The following is an 18,585-nucleotide window of genomic DNA, read 5'->3' as shown; positions in this document are numbered from 1 at the left end:
GGTGTCCCTGCCCACAGCAGGGGATTGGAATGAGATGATCTTCAAGGTCCTTTCCAACTAAACCATTTTGTGATTCTATGATACAGTCTCTAAGAAGAAGGATGGTACTATTTTATGCATTTAGGTTTAATATTCTTATGCAAAAAGTAACTCAGCAGGAACTGCCCCTGTGTTCTGCTGTACTGGCACAATGCAGCCAAACCCATCCCAGGGAGATTTCCTGACAGAGTTTTCTCCTCTTGTTCAAGAATTTTGACAAAGTTTTTGCATCCTCAGCTCCTCAGAGATGTTTTGCACCACAGCTGGACCCTCACATCTACCAAAATGCCTTTTAGACCCAGACCCCACAAAGCTGCCCACACTTGTGGGTTCTTCCAACAGTCCCAAGTGGGGCTGAGAAAATTTTGAGCCCTGGGGATGCTTCTCTTGTGCGGGGTCTGTCACAGGAGGCAGGGGGCTGTAGGTCTGCAATGTTCCTGTTAAATACACTTTTGAGTGAAGTTTGCCCAGTGCCACTGAGAGGATTCATGAAGATTCAGGAGGCAAAGAGGTCACTGCAGTCAACAGATCCTCTGGAAGTCACAAACTTTCATTATCTTCTTCAAATGTTGGTCAAGAGGGACTGGCTTTAAACTGCCAGAGGGAAGGGTTAGATGGAATATTGGGAAAAAAAATTCTTCCCTGTGAGGATGATGAGGCCCTGGCACAGGTTGCTGAGAAAAGCTGTGGCTGCCCCTGGATCCCTGGAAGTGTCCAAGACCAGGCTGGACACAGGGCTTGGAGAACCCTGGGATCGTGGAAGGTGTCCCTGCCCATGGCAAGGGGTAGAAGGGGATGGTCTTTATATTCCCCTCCAGCCCAAACCATTCTGGGATTTTATAGTTGAACTCAAGTACTGTCAGCTGCAGAACTGAACATCTGGAAGCTTGATGGCAAAGACTTCCATCAGTGCTCTTCCATCAGTTGAGTTTCTGACAAAAAGGAGCAACACCCTGAGATCATCCTCAGCAGAAGTCTCTGCATACCCAACAGCACTTAGTCCAAGAGGTGATCACTTGTGGAAAGTCTGATGTTGCTTTAGAAGCTATAAAGAGGTTATTAATAATATCAAAGAGCTATTAGAAAAAATGAATTATGGTGGAATTGTATGGGCTGGTTTTTAAAATAAATAATTCCAATAATTTGACAAGAAGGAAAATTAATCTTATCTTTTCAAGTGCAAGTGTAACCAAAGGGTGAAGGATGTCCATATTCTTGGAAAAACACTGGGGACGCTTTTAGTTTGTGTCCACACTGCTGCTGATCTCCTGAGTGATTTGCCATGGAATCACTGGATAAACTTGAGGTTTATGACTCCATAAATGAGAGCAGGTGCCTCCTTTGCACATTCATATTTCTAAATGCAGGAGGGTATTTCTGTCTGGGATGATTCAGTGTTTATATTTACACGGTGGAGGAGAGGAGATTATTGTCATTTGCATTGATGAAGGAGGTAGTTGTCACCTTCCAGTTTTTCCATATTGAATCTTTGTTAGCAAATAACATGTCTTGAGTAAAATGAGAGCAAGAGATAATTTAAATGGGCGCCACACTTAGCCCCAGCAATAAAATTACAAAAGTGAATCAACATGAAAGCAGAATCATTTTTTTTTCTCTACAATTTAGGTAATTATGGACAAGGCAGGCATCAGTTTTCCCTGCAAAGAAACTGAACCAGTTACTCTGGTGTCTCAGGGCAAAACTTCAGTTCCTTAATTAACAGATTCAGAAATATTGTATGCGCTGGCAGATGGAAGAAATGATAAGAGCACTTGGCAAAGCTGGAAATGCTGGTGATTGCACATATCAGAAAGCACAGAGTGTGCCTGAACCAAGACTTCAGAATAGCCAGACTTAATTCTAAGATGTTGTTTGAAACAGCCACGTGATAATTTTTGCCATAGAGATGGAGAGACTTCCAGCGTCCGTTTCAAGCTGGGCAAATCTCATCCATCCCCTGAGTTATTAAATGACCTGTGCAAAGCCAAATTAATGAAAAGCATTAAAAAACACAGAGGGGGGATTGGTGATGCTTTTAGTATAGTGGGAGAAGAGAGAGAGAGAGAGAAAGAAAAGAAAAGAAAAGAAAAGAAAAGAAAAGAAAAGAAAAGAAAAGAAAAGAAAAGAAAAGAAAAGAAAAGAAAAGAAAAGAAAAGAAAAGAAAAGAAAAGAAAAGAAAAGAAAAGAAAAGAAAAGAAAAGAAAAGAAAAGAAAAGAAAAGAAAAGAAAAGAAAAGAAAAGAAAAGAAAAGAGAAAGAAAGAAAGAAAGAAAGAAAGAAAGAAAGAAAGAAAGAAAGAAAGAAAGAAAGAAAGAAAGAAAGAAAGAAAGAAAGAAAGAAAGAAAGAAAGAAAGAAAGAAAGAAAGAAAGAAAGAAAGAAAGAAAGAAAGAAAGAAAGAAAGAAAGCTTGTTTTCCTATGAAAAAGAGTTTTACACCATTATGGAATAAATAGTCTTTATGCCCCATCTCCTTACACTTAATGCCAAGTGACAAAGGCAGGCAATTGATTTCCCCAAAACAGGTAAAAATTCTATGCTGTTTCCTGAAACTGGAGCATGTTCCTGCCAAGAGAAGCTGATCTAGGAGAGGACAAAATCAGGGGATGGGAAAAATCCCTGTCAAGGGACTGGAATTAGATGATTTTTAAGAGCTCTTCCAACTCAAACCATTCTGAGACTCTACGTTCCCACTCAGGACCAAAGTGGGACAAATGGTGGCTGAAGGGGGCCAAGGCAGTGGGAAAAGATTTACAGAGTGCAAAAGGACACAAAAATCAGAGTCCTGTGTGGTGCATGGGGAGAAAAGGAGGGCTGGAAAGGTGTCACCAACACAGAATTAAAGAACATCCAGAGATGGAAGGGACCCACAAGGTTCATCCAAATCCAACACCTGGCCCTGCACAGAACAACTCCAAGGTTCACACCATAAACAACAGGAATTAAATGGAAATGGAAATTCTGTCCTCAGGATGAAAAAGGAGAGAAAAGCAAGAAGACCTGGTGTGGACAGAGCTTTAGGAAAATGGGCCATGGAGAATCTCAGAAGATGATCAGGGAATCAAGGGAAGGTTATTTCTCTGCAGTACCAAGGCGGACCAAGAGGAAGGACCAAGAAGTGAAGAAAGACACCAAGGTGTAGCAGCCCACAATGGAAAGAGGCAATGGTTGGGCTGATATTTCAACCAGAGGGAGATGGAAGAAGCTGCAGTCACCAGTCACCAGTCACCTTTTCCTTCACTTTTTTCCAGAAGGGAACCCAGGTACATTTGGATTTGTGCACCATCCTGTCTAAATTTTGTTTGATATAAAAGGTCATGCATTTAATTAACTGTGAAAAATGCCAATCACTTGTTTTTAAAATTTTTAAAAGTTTAATAGTAATAAAATAGTTGTAAAAATAGTAACACAATTAGAGTAATAATAATTTGGACAAATTGAATTAAGACAATATGGGACAATAAAAACAAAGAGTTACGGACATCCGGGTACCTTTTCTGGGCAGCACGAGCCCGAAAAAGGACACACATTAACAAAGGATTAACCCTTAAGAACAATAGCCCATTGCATATTCATACACTTCATACATGATGCATAAATTCCATTCAAATACAGGATTCTGTCTGGTCTTCATCAACTTCTCCCCTCTAATCCTAATAGCGCCTTCGAGGCGGGAAGAAGTTAGTTTCTTCCAATAAGAAGGCCATAAATTCTTTTTCTCTGAAAGAACTAGGTGTCCTGTGGCTGTTATCTCACTGCAAGTCCTTTCTTTTAAACAAAACATCTTACATAGCATAGTTTCTATTTTAACAATTTTTATAACCTAAAACTATATTTAACACAGTACTTAAGAAAATTAATGCAGCATTGCTTTCTAACACAAAACATATTATATTCATTTTAATATTTGCGAAAAGCCAATCATAAAATACATGCATTTTTCACATTAACAATTATGTAGTGACAATGTTAAATATTAGAAAAATATTCTGTTACATTCAGAGGTTCAGGGAAGGTTCAGCATCATGAGACCCCACTTGAGGTGCTGCTTCCAGATCTGGGGCCTCCAACATATGAAGGACATGGACCTGTTGGACTGAGTCCAGAGGATGCTGTGGAGATGCTCTGAAGGTTCCTTCTGCTCTAAAGCCAGGCTGAGAGAGCTGGGAATGTTCACCTGGAGAAGAGAAGGATCCAGGGAGACCTCAGAGCCCCTTCCAGGGCCTAAAGGGGCTCCAGGAGAGCTGAAGAGGGACTGGGGACAAGGCATGGAGGGACAGGACACAGGGAATGGCTTCCCACTGCCACAGGGCAGGGATGGATGGTATTTGGGAAGGAAATGTTTCCTGTGAGGGCGGTGAGGCCCTGGCACAGGTTGTAAAGAGAAGCTGTGGCTGCCCCTGGATCTCTGGCAGTGTCCAAGGCCAGGCTGGATGGGGCTTGGAACAACTTGGAAAAGTGGAAGGTGTCCCTGCTCATGGCAGGGGGTGGAAAGGGATGAACTTCTAGGTCCCTTCCAACCCAAACCATTCTGTGATTCAATGATTATCAGTTGTAAAAAACCAAGCATCAGGGACTGTGGGAAGGGGGATTATTTTAAAGGAACATACCTTACCTTAGTTAAGGTGTGAAATCCAGCTCCACTTCCTCCCACAGTCCATGGCTTCACATTGGCTTTTCTAGTGACCCAAAAGAACAGAAAAACTGGATGTTACCCACATTTCCCATTGGCACAGGGGCCAGCCTTCACCCTGCTTGGAAGGGGAAGCATTACCTGATAAGTTTATTTTTCACTGAGCTCTGGAGAGCAGCGTGGCACAGTGACAACAGCAGCCAACTACTCTATGAGATATATCCCTGCCCTTCAGAGCCAATTAAATCACTGGAATCCCATGGGGGGAAGTAGGAAATGCTGTGTAGTCACTTTTCCTAAATCCCAGCTTGGAAAAGCACCGAGCAAGTCCATCAAACTGGAGGCCTGAGCTGTTACTGCTTTTCCAAGGGGAGAAACACAGTTGCCTGCACTGCTCACCACCTTCCTTGGCTGATGAAGTCACGTTGCTCCTTCCTACTGGATAATGAGTTCCTCGAGGAGCAGGACACTCCTCAAGGGGATTATCCCATGCTTGGTTTAATGGGAAATATGCAAGAACTTCCAGAAAAAGGATGGAAATCCTGGAGTCATGCTCTCCTGGCCAGCCCCCCACCCCAGGTGGCCCTATGTCACTTGTTCAGCTGATGGTATTGAAATGGCATCCCACAGAGGCATTTTGGGGGAAGCAGAGAGAGCAGACAGGTTCCTTTTGATGCACAGAAATAAATTAAAACAGCTGCAGCTCTCAGGAGATTAAAGGGAGCCTGAGGAGCGCTGAATAAACCCTGTCACCACAGGTAAGATCTAGATAACAGCAACGATGAAGTTTGCTAACGCACACGTCTTAAGACCATACTAATTCTTAAATTTGTCAGGAGGTGTAAAGTGATTTAAATGTAACATTTTTGTCCAATAGAGACAAGTTTGGGATTCATATAATTTCATATTTAGTGGAGAATTGGTATCCAGGTTTTATCATGTAACACCTGGGGACCTGAACATTTCAGGGACTTGTAAGGAACTGGTCCAGATATGGGAACAAACCATTTTCAGTTGTTTAAAGTCCAGGCTGGATGAGGCTCTGAACAACCTGGTCTGGTGGGAGATTCCCAACCCATGGCAGGGAATAGATCAAGATGGTCTTTAAGGTCCCTTCCTACCCCAAACATTCAGTGATTCCATGATTAAGGACTAACACTATTGGCAGTCACTGATATCACTTCCCAGTCAATTGCAGTGCTGAAATGAAAACTCAAAGATGAATCCCTCCTATAAAAGAGAGGGGCTGGAATTGGAAAGGTTCACCAAACACTCCTCACACTGTTTTAGAGGCAGTTCTTATGATGGCTGTGAATTGGCTTTTCAATAGAGAACATTTGGGACCTTCTGCACCTTTCCTAGAGAGCCCGGTGTCACAAAGTGGTGGGTGAGAGCTGGACATGTCCTGGCCATGTGCTCTCACACCCCAGAAACTCCCCATGCCCAGGGGGATCCCCCAGTGTGGGCAGCAGGAGAGGGGGGGGATTCTGCCCCTCTGACCCACTCAGGTGAGACTCCACCTGCAGAGCTGCCCCAGCCCTGGGGACAACAGCAGAAAGACATGGAGCTGCTGGAGAGAGTCCAGAGGAGGCCACGGAGATGCCCCAAGGGTTGGAGCTCCTCTGCTCTGGAGCCAGGATGGGAGAGCTGGGGGTGCTCACCTGGGGAAGAGAAGGACCACGGAAAACTTATTGCAGCCTTTTAGTACTTGAAGGGGGGCTGTAAGACAGATGGGGACAAAAGGGACAAGGATTGATGCCTTAAAACTGAAGGAGGGTCAGTTTAGATTAGATAGAAGAAATGAGTTTTTTACAATGAGGGTGGTGAGGCCCTGGCACAGGTTCCCCAGAGGAGCTCTGGCTGCCCCATCCCTGGAAGTGTCCAAGGCCAGGTTGGGCAGGTCTTGGAGCCACCTGGGATAGTGGAAGGTCTCCTTGCCCATGGCTGGGTGCTGGAACAAAATAAATTTTAAGAAATCACTTCCAACCCAAACCATTCCATGATTCTAGACAGTGCTGCCAGAGGGAGACAAGTGGCAGCAGAAGCAGCATCCTGTTTATCCTCCCCTGGTATAGACATGTAGCATTCAAAGAGGTTAATAGAAATTAACAAAGTTAATCAACAGAAAAACTGGCCTAAGTGAGTCTTCTAAGTCAAGCTCACACAGTAACTACTAAGTTTACCAACACATCCAACTTTTGATCCTGTGGACACATGAACGTTGTGGCAACGGAAGCTGGAGCTTTTTCTGCCTCATGCATGAATAACAAAGCCACCTGCTATATTCCAGCAGTGAATGCTTTATTGTTAGTGATGATGCATGAGGCAGAAATAATGCAGTTTGATTTTTAGAGACAATACCAAGTTGAGCTTGCGAGGCTGTCAGCCCACACTCGTTTGACTTGGGAACTGAGCAAACAACATGGAAGTAATTGATGGAAACTAATGACACAATAAGATGTCATTTTTTTCTGACCTACTTTGCTTAAAGTAAATCCCCATTAATTGTAATTATCTGTACTCCATGTACACCAAACACTCAGCTGGATCCATCCCCCAGTTATTTAAATGAGGTAACTCCAGATTTACACAACTCTGATTCTGGCTTACATACCTCTCTATATTTAGTGTTTGTTCCCCTGATCTGAATAAATGCCTGGAAGATGGAAGACCACACAGCTCAATTAGGGTATTGATCAGGATGAGAAAAGCCTTTAACCAAGCAGCACAAAGAGGTTGTGATCCCATGCTGGGGTGCTGCTGGAGCACTGAACACGCCTCCCCTTCCCAGTGCCTCCCTGGTGCTCCTGGAGAACAGCAGGAACACAAAATGCAAGGCACAGACAGATCAGCTCCCAGTGCTGTGAAGGAAAACCCTGGCTAAACATGTTTTATAAATACTTGCAGATCTTGGGGTCACCCAGAGTTTACCCAGACCTCCGGACACAAGCGCCTCCAGCGTGATGGAAGCGTGGGATGCTGCTGAGTGCCAAGAAAAGATTTCTCCTCTCAAAAATATGAGTTGAGAGATCTCATCATGGGTGTGATTGACACTCACAACTTCCAAAAAATCCCTAAAAATACAGACTGTTGGCTAATAAAAGAAACAGGCTCTGAGCAATGACTTCTGGCTCTCTGGGAGGGCAGGACTACAGAGGAATGGGAGCTCTTGTGGACTAAAGGGGCAAAGGATCTCCCCCAAGTCCTTGGCCAAAGCAACCCCACAGCAGCAGCTGTGGGAAACAGGGAAATTAGGGGGTTGTGGGGAGACTGGGACATGGCAACATCTCTGCTGTGTGCTGAGAGAGGGAGCAGGAGCTGGAGAACATCATGGGATAATCAGGAATTAAGATGTAAGTGGTGGAGATATCACTTCTGGCCACCCACGGAGTCATGTAGCCATGACTCATCCCCTGGTGCAGGAAGGAACGTAGCGTACCGTGCATCAAAATGGACAGGATCTTTCCAAGGAGAGATGATCTGGCATGGAAGACCTTTAAAGGGCTTCCATCCCAGCTGTTTGTCCCTCCACACTGGCATGCCTTTTTCTTGATAAAATCAGGAAGTGATGTGTTAAATGAGTTACTTTTTTATTTCAGTCTCCGATACTCCTACTGGAAAGATCTTCCGATTTCCAGGCTAAAAATATTCATGGCCAGTTCCTACTCATTTACTTTTCCACCGTTGCCCTTCAGTGTCCCAACGCCTTTCCCTCCGCTCACATTTATTTTCCAGGATGTATTTATAGGCAGGAAAACATATTCCTTCTCCAGCCTCATTTTTTAGCTCAACTAAACAAGCCAAATTCTTTCAGTCCACGGGAGAAAAGACAGATTGTCCTGCGCTCTGATCAACACCCAGCTCTTCCCTGCAGCTGGAATTCACCTTTCCTGGGCTGGGCACAGGTGGCCACAGCTGCACCGAGGAGTTTGGGGGCAGTGCCAGCAGGGTATTGTCATCGTGTCATCCCTTGTCCAAGCAGCTGCTTCTCTCACTCCACGTGCCAACGCTGAAATCCTCAACTGCTGCCTTCTCCCACCAGAATGTCTCATCAAACAAGTTTGGGTTGGTTTTGTATCAAAACAGATGACTCGTCTGCCCCCTTACTGGTTCACCTACACTTCTATATAAGTAATAAGATGAAATAGTTTGTTTACTTCTCTGTTGTTTTGGGTTTTGGGAGATTTTTTTTTTAATCTTTTAATCATATGTAGCAAATCTGCCACACAGAAAAGTTTGAGGCAATGAGGGATGCTTCCATTTATATCTCTTTATACAGCAAATCAGAAGTCGAAGCTTAATCTGGGTGCTTCTCACCCAAAAATATGGGTCCCAGAGTCCTTATTTCTTACTGCTGTGAGAATTAACAGCCATATTTAGGTTTGAAAGTATCTATCAGGAGAGGGAGTTGAAGTTATATATATATATTTATATTTATACATGTCTTATGCACATGAAGTAATTTGGTCGAGGGCTGGTTTTGCTCTTATTTATTTCCATATTCTTGCAATAGCTGAAGTTGCAGAAAATAAGAGAATATCTTCAATATTTGAATATGTTATGATGGGGATCTGTGGGATCCTGTTTTGCCTGATCCCTTAAATAATATTATACATAACAGCAGTTTTGTCCCTTTGGGGAACTTTGTGCCAGAGTTTCACTCCAAGTGAAATTTGTCCACATCCAGGTGTGCATCAGGTGCATCCAAGTGGATCATGCCCAAAGCTTTGCTTTCTGCTCCCTTTCTTCTGTTTCTTTGCTGGAGGAGGATCCAACCATTTCAAAACCAACAGCATTTTTTTTCAGACTTCACAAAACTTTTCAGCTTTTTTGACATCACCCAGAAACACCAAATACACCTTTCCCAGATAGCCTGATTAATACATGAAAGTCCTCCCACTTTTTTTTCAAGATTAAATTAATTTTTCCTCCCTGAAAAAGCATTTTATCTGCACTTTATCTCATTTTTCTACCCTCTTGGAGCTGTTTCTTTTTTCTCCATGTTGCAATTTAGGCTCTGCAAAGCAGCAACTTTTTCAGCCAGTTCTGGAGTCCTGATATTTTGACACAATTTAAAGGAAAAAAAAAAAAAAAAGGAGAAAGGGTAGAATTCAAACTCCCACAGAAAGAGGCAGAAGCAGGTGCTGGAGAAGGAGCATCTGGAAGGAGCCTTCTTATTGAATGGTGAGGGAAAAAAAAACATGGAAAAGAGAGATTGTAACCTACAGAGGACAGCACAAGACAGCTCAGAAAAGATGGATATGATGAATGAACAGATGTGTAACCTGGAATTTGGCTTTCCCACATTGCCAGTGGGTCCTTTGGTAAAACAGCTGCCTGGGGTGCAGCTCAGCTCCAGGCAGATCCCAAAAGCAGAGCCAGGAGCTGCTTGCTCAGCCTGCAAGAGGTTTCTCCAGCACAGAGCTGAGCCCCTGGAGAGTCTGCCTGACTCTAAGTACACAGTGGGAAAGGCAATGTCCCCCAAAGTGGGTAAGGGAGTGACAAAGAGCAGAGGAGGGGATGGAGAATCCCTGTGTTAGAAGGACAGGAAGACACCAAGGTGGGGGATTTGAGAAGGCAACAAGGTGGTGTCAGGTCAGGGTGCCAAGGTGTGCTCGGAGAGAGCTGTTATCAACAGAGAATGAATCCCAGAAAGGTTTGGGTTGGAAGAGACCTTAAAACTCATCCAGTGCCACCCACTGCTGTGGGCAGGGGCACGTTCCACTATTCCAGGTTATCCAAGTCCCATCAAACCTGGCTTTGAACACTTACAGGGATGGGGAAACCACAGCTCCACCACCCTCTGAGGACAGGAGAGGGACCTGTGGGATGGGGAGGGACAGGAGCCCCCCTTCCCCAGCACAACCATGGGAAGGGAAAAGGCAAAAAGAAACCCAGAGGAGGTCCCAGGTCTTTCAGGGACCTGAGAGCTGCTGGAGGCGGGAAGGTGGAAAGCAGCCTGGCTGAGGATGAACTGAGTGGTGATCCTGGGATTTGAGGTTGAGCAGGGACAGGGCAATTGCCACTGGACTGGGGAGCTGATTTGGGAGCAGGATGGGGTCAGCACAAGGGGCTCCAGCCAAGGCTGGTCTGGGGAATGGAGGTGTCAGCGCCTGAGCCTTGGGGGAAGAAGCACAATGGAACTTTTTGAGTGCCCAGAGGAGAGCCAGGAAGAGGGTGAAGGATCTCAGGGGCCATCTGAGGAGCAAATGACATCGCTGGCTTTGTTCAGCTGGAGGAGATGGAGGTCAGACCTTGCTGGGGGCTGCAGCTCCTCCGAGGGGCAGCTCCAATCTCTGCTCCCAGAGACAGAGACAGGACCCAGGGAACGGCTGGAGCTGTGTCAGGAAGATTTAGATTGGATATCAGGGAAAAGTTCTTCCCCAGAGGGTGATAGGGCACTGAACAGCTCCCCAGGGAATGGGCATGGCCCCAAGGCTGCCAGAGCCTTTGGAAAACACTCTCAGGCGCAGGATGGGATAGCTGGGGTGTCCTGTGCAAGGTCAGGGGTTGGACTTGTGTGCCCCTTCCAAATCAGAATATTCTATGATTCAGTGTAGATGTTGTGATTTCAAGATGACTAAAGAGATGGAACACCTCTCCTATGAGGAAAGGCTGAGAGAATTGAGGTTGTTCAGCCTGGAGAAGACAGCCCTGGGGAGATCTTAGAGCCTAGGTCTTACATGGCTGAAAAGGAGGTTCAGGATGGACATTAGGAGGAATTTCTTTACAAAAAGGGTGATTAGAATTTGGAACAGGCTGCCCATTGAGGTTTTAGAGTCACCATCATGGCGGTGTTCAAGGAATCACTGGACATGGCACTGAGTTCTCTGCTGTGGTTGACAAGGTGGTGTTTGGCCATAGGTTGGACTTGATGATTACATATGTGTTCTCCAACCTAAATGATTTTGTCATTCTGTGGTTCTGTGATCTCAAGTTGTACCAGGGGAGGTTTAGATTGGATATTCGGAAAAAAATTCTTCATGGAAAGAGTGGTCGGGCAATGGAACAGGCTGCCCAAGGAAACATGATGGTGGAACTCCATCCCTGAAGGTTTCCAAAACATGTGTAGATGTAGAACTTGGAGACACAATTTAGGCGTGATCATGTCCATGGGTTAACAGCTGGACTTGGTGATGCCAAAGGTCTTTTCCAACCTAATTCTGTAAAGGAGCTCCAAGAAAGCTGGAGAGGGACATTGGACAAGGGCATGGAGTGACAGGACAAGGGGGAATGGTTTTAAGTTGAATAAGGGCAAGGCTAGATGGGATTTTAGGAAGAAATTCTTCCCTGTGAGGGCGTTGAGACCTGTGAGGGCAGAGGTTGTCCAGAGAATCACCCACAAGGATCATCCAGTCCAACTCCTGGCCCCACACAGGAGCATCCCCAACAATCCCACCCCGTGCCTGAGAGCGCTGTCCAAGTGCTGCTCCTCGAACTCAGTCAGGTTTGGCGCTGTGACCATTCCCAGAGGAGCTGTCCCAATGCCCAGTCACCCTCTGGGATCAGAACCTTTCCCCAGTATCCAGCCTAACCCTCCCCTGACACAACTCCAGCCCATTCCCTCGGCTCCTGTCCGGGCCAGCACCGAGCAGAGCCCGGTGCCTGCTCCTCCTCTCCCCCTCACGAGCAAGTTGAGCTGTCCCCTCATCTTCCCCTTCTCCAGGCCTCATCCCCGTGAGTTCCCGGGCCAGGCGGGACGGGGCACGGAGCATCCCGCTGCGGCGGGCGCTGTCCGTGCCCGGGCACGGCGTGTGGAGGGCGCCGCTCCCTCCCGTCCGCGCCGGCCCCGCCGCCGGTCGCTGTCGCCGCCAGGCGGCCCCGGCCCGTCCCGCGCGCCGCGGAAGCGCCGCCCCCGGAAGCGGCGGGCGGGGGGAGCGGGCACGGGGGGGGCAGAGCGAGCGAGCGCCCGGCGAACGGGCCGGGGACGCGGCGGCGGCGGCAGCAAGATGGCGGCCAAGTCGGATGGCGGCGGCGGCGGCGGCGGCGGCGGCGGCAGCGGCTTCGCCCAGCTGCACAACCTGGACGAGGCGGCGGCGGCCACGGGCGGCGGCGTCGGGGCAGCGGCGGCCGAGGTGGCGGAGGAGCCGGGCGCAAGCAGCTCCTTGCACATCTGCCACTGCTGCAACACGTCGTCTTGCTACTGGGGCTGCCGGAGCGCCTGCCTGCGGAACCTCTTCGGGCGGGCCGCCGCCACCGCCGCCGCCGAGCCGCTGGCCCCGCGCCCCCCCGCCGCCGCCGCCGAAGGGCCGCCGGAGGGCGGCGAGGCGGCCGAGCGGCCGTGGCTGGACTGCCTGTGGATCGTGCTGGCGCTGCTGGTGCTGCTGGGGGATGTGGGCACGGACCTGTGGCTGGCGCTGCACCACTACGGCCGGCGGGACTACTTGTGGTGCGGCCTCACCCTGGCCTTCGTGCTGCTGCCCTCGGTGCTGGTGCAGATCCTGAGCTTCCGCTGGTTCGTGCAGGACTACACGGGCGGCGGGCTGGGCGCCGTGCAGGGGCTCAGCAGCCGCGGGCCGCCCATGATGGGGGGGACCGCGGGCCGGCGTGGGGGACCCGCCGGCGGGGTAGGAGGAGCCGGCGGCACCGCCACCCCCGGGGCGCAGCGCCTCTGCAGGATCTCCGTCTGGGTCTGGCAGTCCGTCATCCACCTGCTGCAGATGGGGCAGGTCTGGAGGTAAGGGGCGGCCGGGGACTCCGCCGTGCCCCCGGCGGGGCGGGCGGCGCGCTGGGTCTCGGGGACCGCGGCCGCGGAGGGGCGGGAGCGGGGACTGCGAGCGCCCGGTGCGAGGCGAACGGGGGGCAGCGTCAGCCCCTGCTCCGAGGGGGATGCGGGGCACTGTCACCTCCTGGTTTGAGATGGACGGGGACAGTGTCACCTCCTGGTTTGAGATGGACGGGGACAGTGTCACCTCGTGGTCCAAGGTGGACGTGGGTCAGTGTGCTGCTGTAGGTGGCTGTCAGCACCTGGTTTGAGGCGGATGTGGGTGACTGTCAGCTCGTGGTCCAAGATGGGCATGGGTCAGTGTCATCCTCTGGTTTAAAATGGGTCACTGTCCCCTGGATGAGGTGGGGAGCTCTCAGCTCGTGGTCCAAGGTGGACGTGGGTCAGTGTCACCTCCTGGTTTGAGGTGGGTCAGTGTCATCTCATGGTTTGGTGTGGGTCAGTGTCCCCTGGACAAGGTGGGGCCAGATGGGGGTCAGTGTCACCTCAGTAGTCTGAGGTGGCTCACTGTCCCCTAGCTGAGGTGGACCAGATGGCCATTGCTGTTATCTCATGGTTGGAGGCAGACGTGGGGCAGTGTCATCTCATGGCTTGAGGTGGATCAGTGTCCCCTGGCTGAGGTGGGACCGATGGGAATCAATGTCACCTCATGATTTGAGGTGGACATGGGTCACTGTCCCCGGCTGAGGTAGGGCAGATGGGGGTTGTTGTCGGCTTGTGGTGTGAGATGGACATGGCTCAGTGTCACCTCGTGGTCTGAGGTGGTGGTGGTCAGTGCAGTGCTCCCCATGTGGAGATTTGGGGGTTGCTCCAACTTTGAGTGATGAGAAACCCACAAAATGAGCCTGTGGGACATGGGGGTCATTGTCACTTCATTGTCTGAGGTGGACCCTTGCCAGTGCTCCCCATGGTGGAGGAGGTGTCAAGGGCCCCCTTGTGCTGAGGGGACCTTTGAGGGGAAGAGAAGTTCCCCCAAAATATGTCTGTGGGGCTGAGGTGGGAGGAGTGGCATTGGTTGGTACAAGCAGAACATGAGATTGGTGCTCCCCACGTGGAGATTTGGGGTGACCCCTTCTTCACTGAGAAGAACCCCAAAAGGAGCAGAGATGCAGCATGTGGGGCTGAGGAGAGGGGAGTAGGGCTGCTGTCACCTCACAGCTTGGAGGGGACACAGTTCTGTGCCCCCCATGGTGTGGGATGGAAGGGATTCTAGCTCCGTGGGAATGAGATGGTGCTCCGTGGGAATGAGATGGTGCTCCACAGACATGGGGCAGGACTGGGAGGGAGCTCATGGAGCTGCTCTTCCCTCCAGGACAGGCCCAGGGCTGGGGGTGACCCTGGCAGTGGCAGCACTGCAGAGGGAGGTCCTGTGTCCCTGGAGGGGACTCACCCCATCACCCCCCTCCTGGAGCCAGGGGGCAATGAGAAAAAGCCCCCATGGAACGCAGGGGCTGCTCCGGAGAGGGTCTGCAGGGGGATGGACCCGTGGCTGCCAAGCACTGGGACGTGCTGGTTCCAGAGGGTTGATGTCCTCCTGGCACAGATCCCGTGGGGATGAGGGGTGAGGGTCTCATCCATCCCCGAGAGCCTCCCCCCAGCCAGAGGAGCGGGAGCGGGAGCTGCTGGCTCGCTGACTCCCCTTGAACCGAAGGAGCCGGTGGTGGGAGTGGAAAAACGCAGCGTGATGCCTCGGCTGTGGCTGTGGAGAAAGGAGAAGCCTCCTCGGTGGGGACGGCGGCGGCGGTGGGGCTGCCGGTGCCAGCCTGAAGGTCAGGGATAAGGGACTCTTCCCTGCCGGAGAGAGAGGTCCTGGGGTGGAGGAGACACTGGCCAGAGGACGAGTCTGGCAAGTGACCTCGGGCTCGGCAGGAATAAAAAAACATCCTCCAGTGCGAGCTGGAAATTACGTTATCCTCCCCAAAAAGAGAGGTGGGAGGAGGCAGGGAGGGATTCTCCAGGATGAAAGCCTGTGGATGCAAACACTGCCACAGAGATGTCGGGCTTGCCGAAAGAGGTGGTGTAAGGACAGCTGTAAAAACCCGGCGTGGCCCAGCATCCTCTGAGCTGGGGCGCGGGTTGGGAACGTGGAAGGGGTGTGAGATTTGGGGTGGGGGTAGAGGGACAACTCTGGATTGTGTCACAGGGTGGTGGCTGCACCCCCTCCACACCGTGGATGGGTCAGGCTGTAGGGAAGAGGCTCCAGATGGGGGTCCCTCAGCGTTTGTAGCTTTTCAAATAATCCTTAGGGATCCAAGATTTTTATTTTCCCAATTTTTTTTGAAGAAGCCGCGGGGGTGGAGGGGAGGGGATCTGCGTGGGAAGGGTGCGTGAGATGTGTACGTAGGAAATAAGCCCATGCAATCATGCAGTGCAACAGCAAATACATATTTCTTCTGCATCTTCAATGTCATTTGTGCAGCGTTCAAAGCACATTTGTTCTCAACTTCTGCTTGGGGGTTTATTCTATTTTTATGGGTTTTTTACGGCCGGGATTTGGGCTGGGGGGTGGCGGGAGGGGGATGTCTGTGGGTGGTGCGTGCGAGGATGATGAATTGGTCCGCGACCCTTTCTGCTGCTTCCCCTGGTACTCCCAAATGCTGATCCCATCAGCAAAAGCAGTTCTCAATGCAGATGCTCCTCTGGCAAGTTGGATTTTTCCTTTCTTGGAGTCAGGCAGAAGAAATGATTGTGTTTTAGCTGTGCACAAACACCCCATGCCGTGGCACAGTCGAGTGAGCATTTGGGGAGGGGGATGCCGAAGTGATGCCGGCAGGGACAGAGGGGATTCATGCAGGGGGCTGATTTTTGGGTAATAGGAAGAAACAGAGCTCAAGTTGCCCAGACTTTTCCCTGCTAGGGTAATGCAGAGGAAAAACATTTGCTTCTGAGATTGTGCAGGGCTGGGAATGCCAAAGGGGACTGATAAGGAATGCTGCAGCCCAGATCATGTCAGGTGAAATCAGGGAGCTTTCTCTCCTGTTGATCTGTAATCCCACCAGCACCCAGCTCCTGCTCTTTAAGGCACGCTGGACAGCGTGGAGCCGACTCCCAATATCTGACCAGAGCCAGAATTAACTTCCTGGGATCTGTGGAGCAGCCTCCACGAGGGTGTCTTTTTGCATTCCCACTCCAGCTATTGCCAACGCCATTAAAATTAATCTCGGATGCGGTGATGGGACTAATACTGGATCACACTGGTTTGGCCAGCTTTGCCTGCAGCACAATCCCTTGCCTGCTGGGGAGAAGTTTAGGCGTGGGGATGGAGGAGGAAAACCTGGGACAGCGTAAGTTCAGTGCGTAATGCTCCGAGCCTGCTCTCCCGTGGGATCACGGATCCGCGCTGCCGCTGCACGGAGCGTAATTGGGATCGTACCTTACGTAGGGGATGTCGTGGGTGTTGCTCAGCAGCTGGGAACGAAACCGTGGAGAATTGGAGGGGGGCAGGTTGGAGTGGTAGAGGAATTCTCATCCTGAATACGTTAGGTAAATGTGCGTTTGGATTTTGAGGGATGACACAATTCCTGTGGCGGCTTCTTCTCGTAAATACTGGGAAGACTCGCCAATAAGATGGTGAATAAATAGCATTTTATGGCAGAAATATAAATATACATCGGGATCTTATTTTAGCAAGGCTGTCTCTTCATTTTGTCAGGATTGTGGGAGAAGGAGCTTGTTTTGGAGCAGTCTGGATGAGGGCTTTGTCTGTTTGTGTCGTATTCAGAGGGTGGATCGTGACCAGGCAGGAGGGTTGAGGGGGCAGTGCGAGTGCTGAGGGGCCACTTAGTGATATTCCTGGAGTTTTTGTGGTTTTTTTTTAGTTCAGCTGCGATCTGAAGGATGTGTTAATACTGTCTGTCTGTAGTGGCTGTTGGAAAAATAGTAAAAACATATGTGTGTGTGTATAGATGTATTTATTTTGAATTCTTGCTGGAAGTAGTCTGATCTCAAATGGATGCCAGTAGTCTGATCTCCAATGCCATTCCCACCAATAAAGCTCAGCTCCTGAGGTTTTTACCTTCATAAACCTACAATATTCACCTTTCCTCTCAATTTGAGGACTTGAACAATTCATTCAGACTATCCAAAAAGTGAAGGATGCCAGTTGGGGCACATTATGCTCATTACTGAGGTGCTGCAGTGCAAGCTGCCAAGGGCTGTTCCTTGAGGAGGGATGCTGTGGTTTTGCTGGAAACAGGGTGAGGACAGGGCTGTTCTTTTGCTGCAGCTGTTCAGCCATGTAAATTCAGGAGAAGCAGAAGTTTTGGTATCTTGAGTAGTTGCACAAGTTGTATGAATGACAGGAATGAACTTCCCTGTCTGATGTACCTTTCCTTAACCTCTGCTGGAAGTGGGTTACTGGGTCATGGATGCTGCCCTGGAATGGGGGGTTTAGAGTGGAAAGTCGGATCCCTTGCGTTGTGCTGTGCTATTAAAGCAAACATTATTGGATTCCATTGGATTAACGGGATGTGGAGCTGAGCTAAAATGAATGCTGACCAGCTGGAAATCTCTGTGTGTGTGTTAAACCATCAGTGATGGTGAGTTTTGGGACGTGAATGTGCTCTGTTTGTGGGGTTTGTTATTAAAACAGATTTGAATACAGATCTAGGAGAAAAACATTCTGTGCAAGAAACCCCAGCAAACCACAACAAACCTTGTCATTGTTGTGACATTAAAAATTGTCTTGTGTATGTACACGGTGAGAAATTCCTAATGTTTAGGCAGAGAGTTGGCATCTTTTTTATTAGTGTAAAGACCAAATCTGTGAGCTGTTCATCTTTGGAGGTGGAAGGATGAATCAATGGGTTTAAATGGAATATGTGGCATTTAATGACTTTGTGTTTGAGTGGGTTCAGGCGCTCCTAAAATACTTTGTCTGGGATGAACTTTGTGAGTTGGAGACACATTATTTTGGATAGTTTAGAAATACAGGCAGCTACACCTCTGAAGTTCTCTGTCTGAATCCCTCAAAGTGGAAGCCATCTGCTTGTCAAACAGCAGATGAACCAGAAGCTGCTGACCCAATGCTGCCTCCTTGTCTTGGTTTGGGATGTTCAGCTCTGTAGAGACTTTCTGTAAATTTGCTGCCTTCCTTGGCACGTTGGAATATTTTTTTTCAGCTTTTTCTGGTTAGCTTGTCTGGCAGCTGAGTTTTTCCTTTTAGCCAAGTTTTAACAGCTTGCTTTTATAGT

General features: G+C 49.2%; 1 protein-coding gene across 1 annotated transcript in view; it reads left to right on the top strand.

The window, feature by feature from the left end:
* Nucleotides 1–12,617: 12,617 nt before the first annotated feature.
* The window catches only part of XKR6 (XK related 6), a 180,018-nt gene continuing 174,050 nt past the window's right edge, over nucleotides 12,618–18,585 (top strand). Inside the window, exon 1 of the mRNA XM_058019998.1 lies at nucleotides 12,618–13,345. Within this exon, the coding sequence (XP_057875981.1) occupies nucleotides 12,618–13,345 (728 nt within the window). The remainder of the gene's footprint in view (nucleotides 13,346–18,585) is intronic.

Source organism: Melospiza georgiana, chromosome 3, assembly GCF_028018845.1.
Source record: "Melospiza georgiana isolate bMelGeo1 chromosome 3, bMelGeo1.pri, whole genome shotgun sequence".
Taxonomy (NCBI): Eukaryota; Metazoa; Chordata; class Aves; order Passeriformes; family Passerellidae; genus Melospiza; species Melospiza georgiana.
Note: the sequence above shows the minus strand (reverse complement) of the source record. Positions and strands in the feature narration are given on the sequence as shown.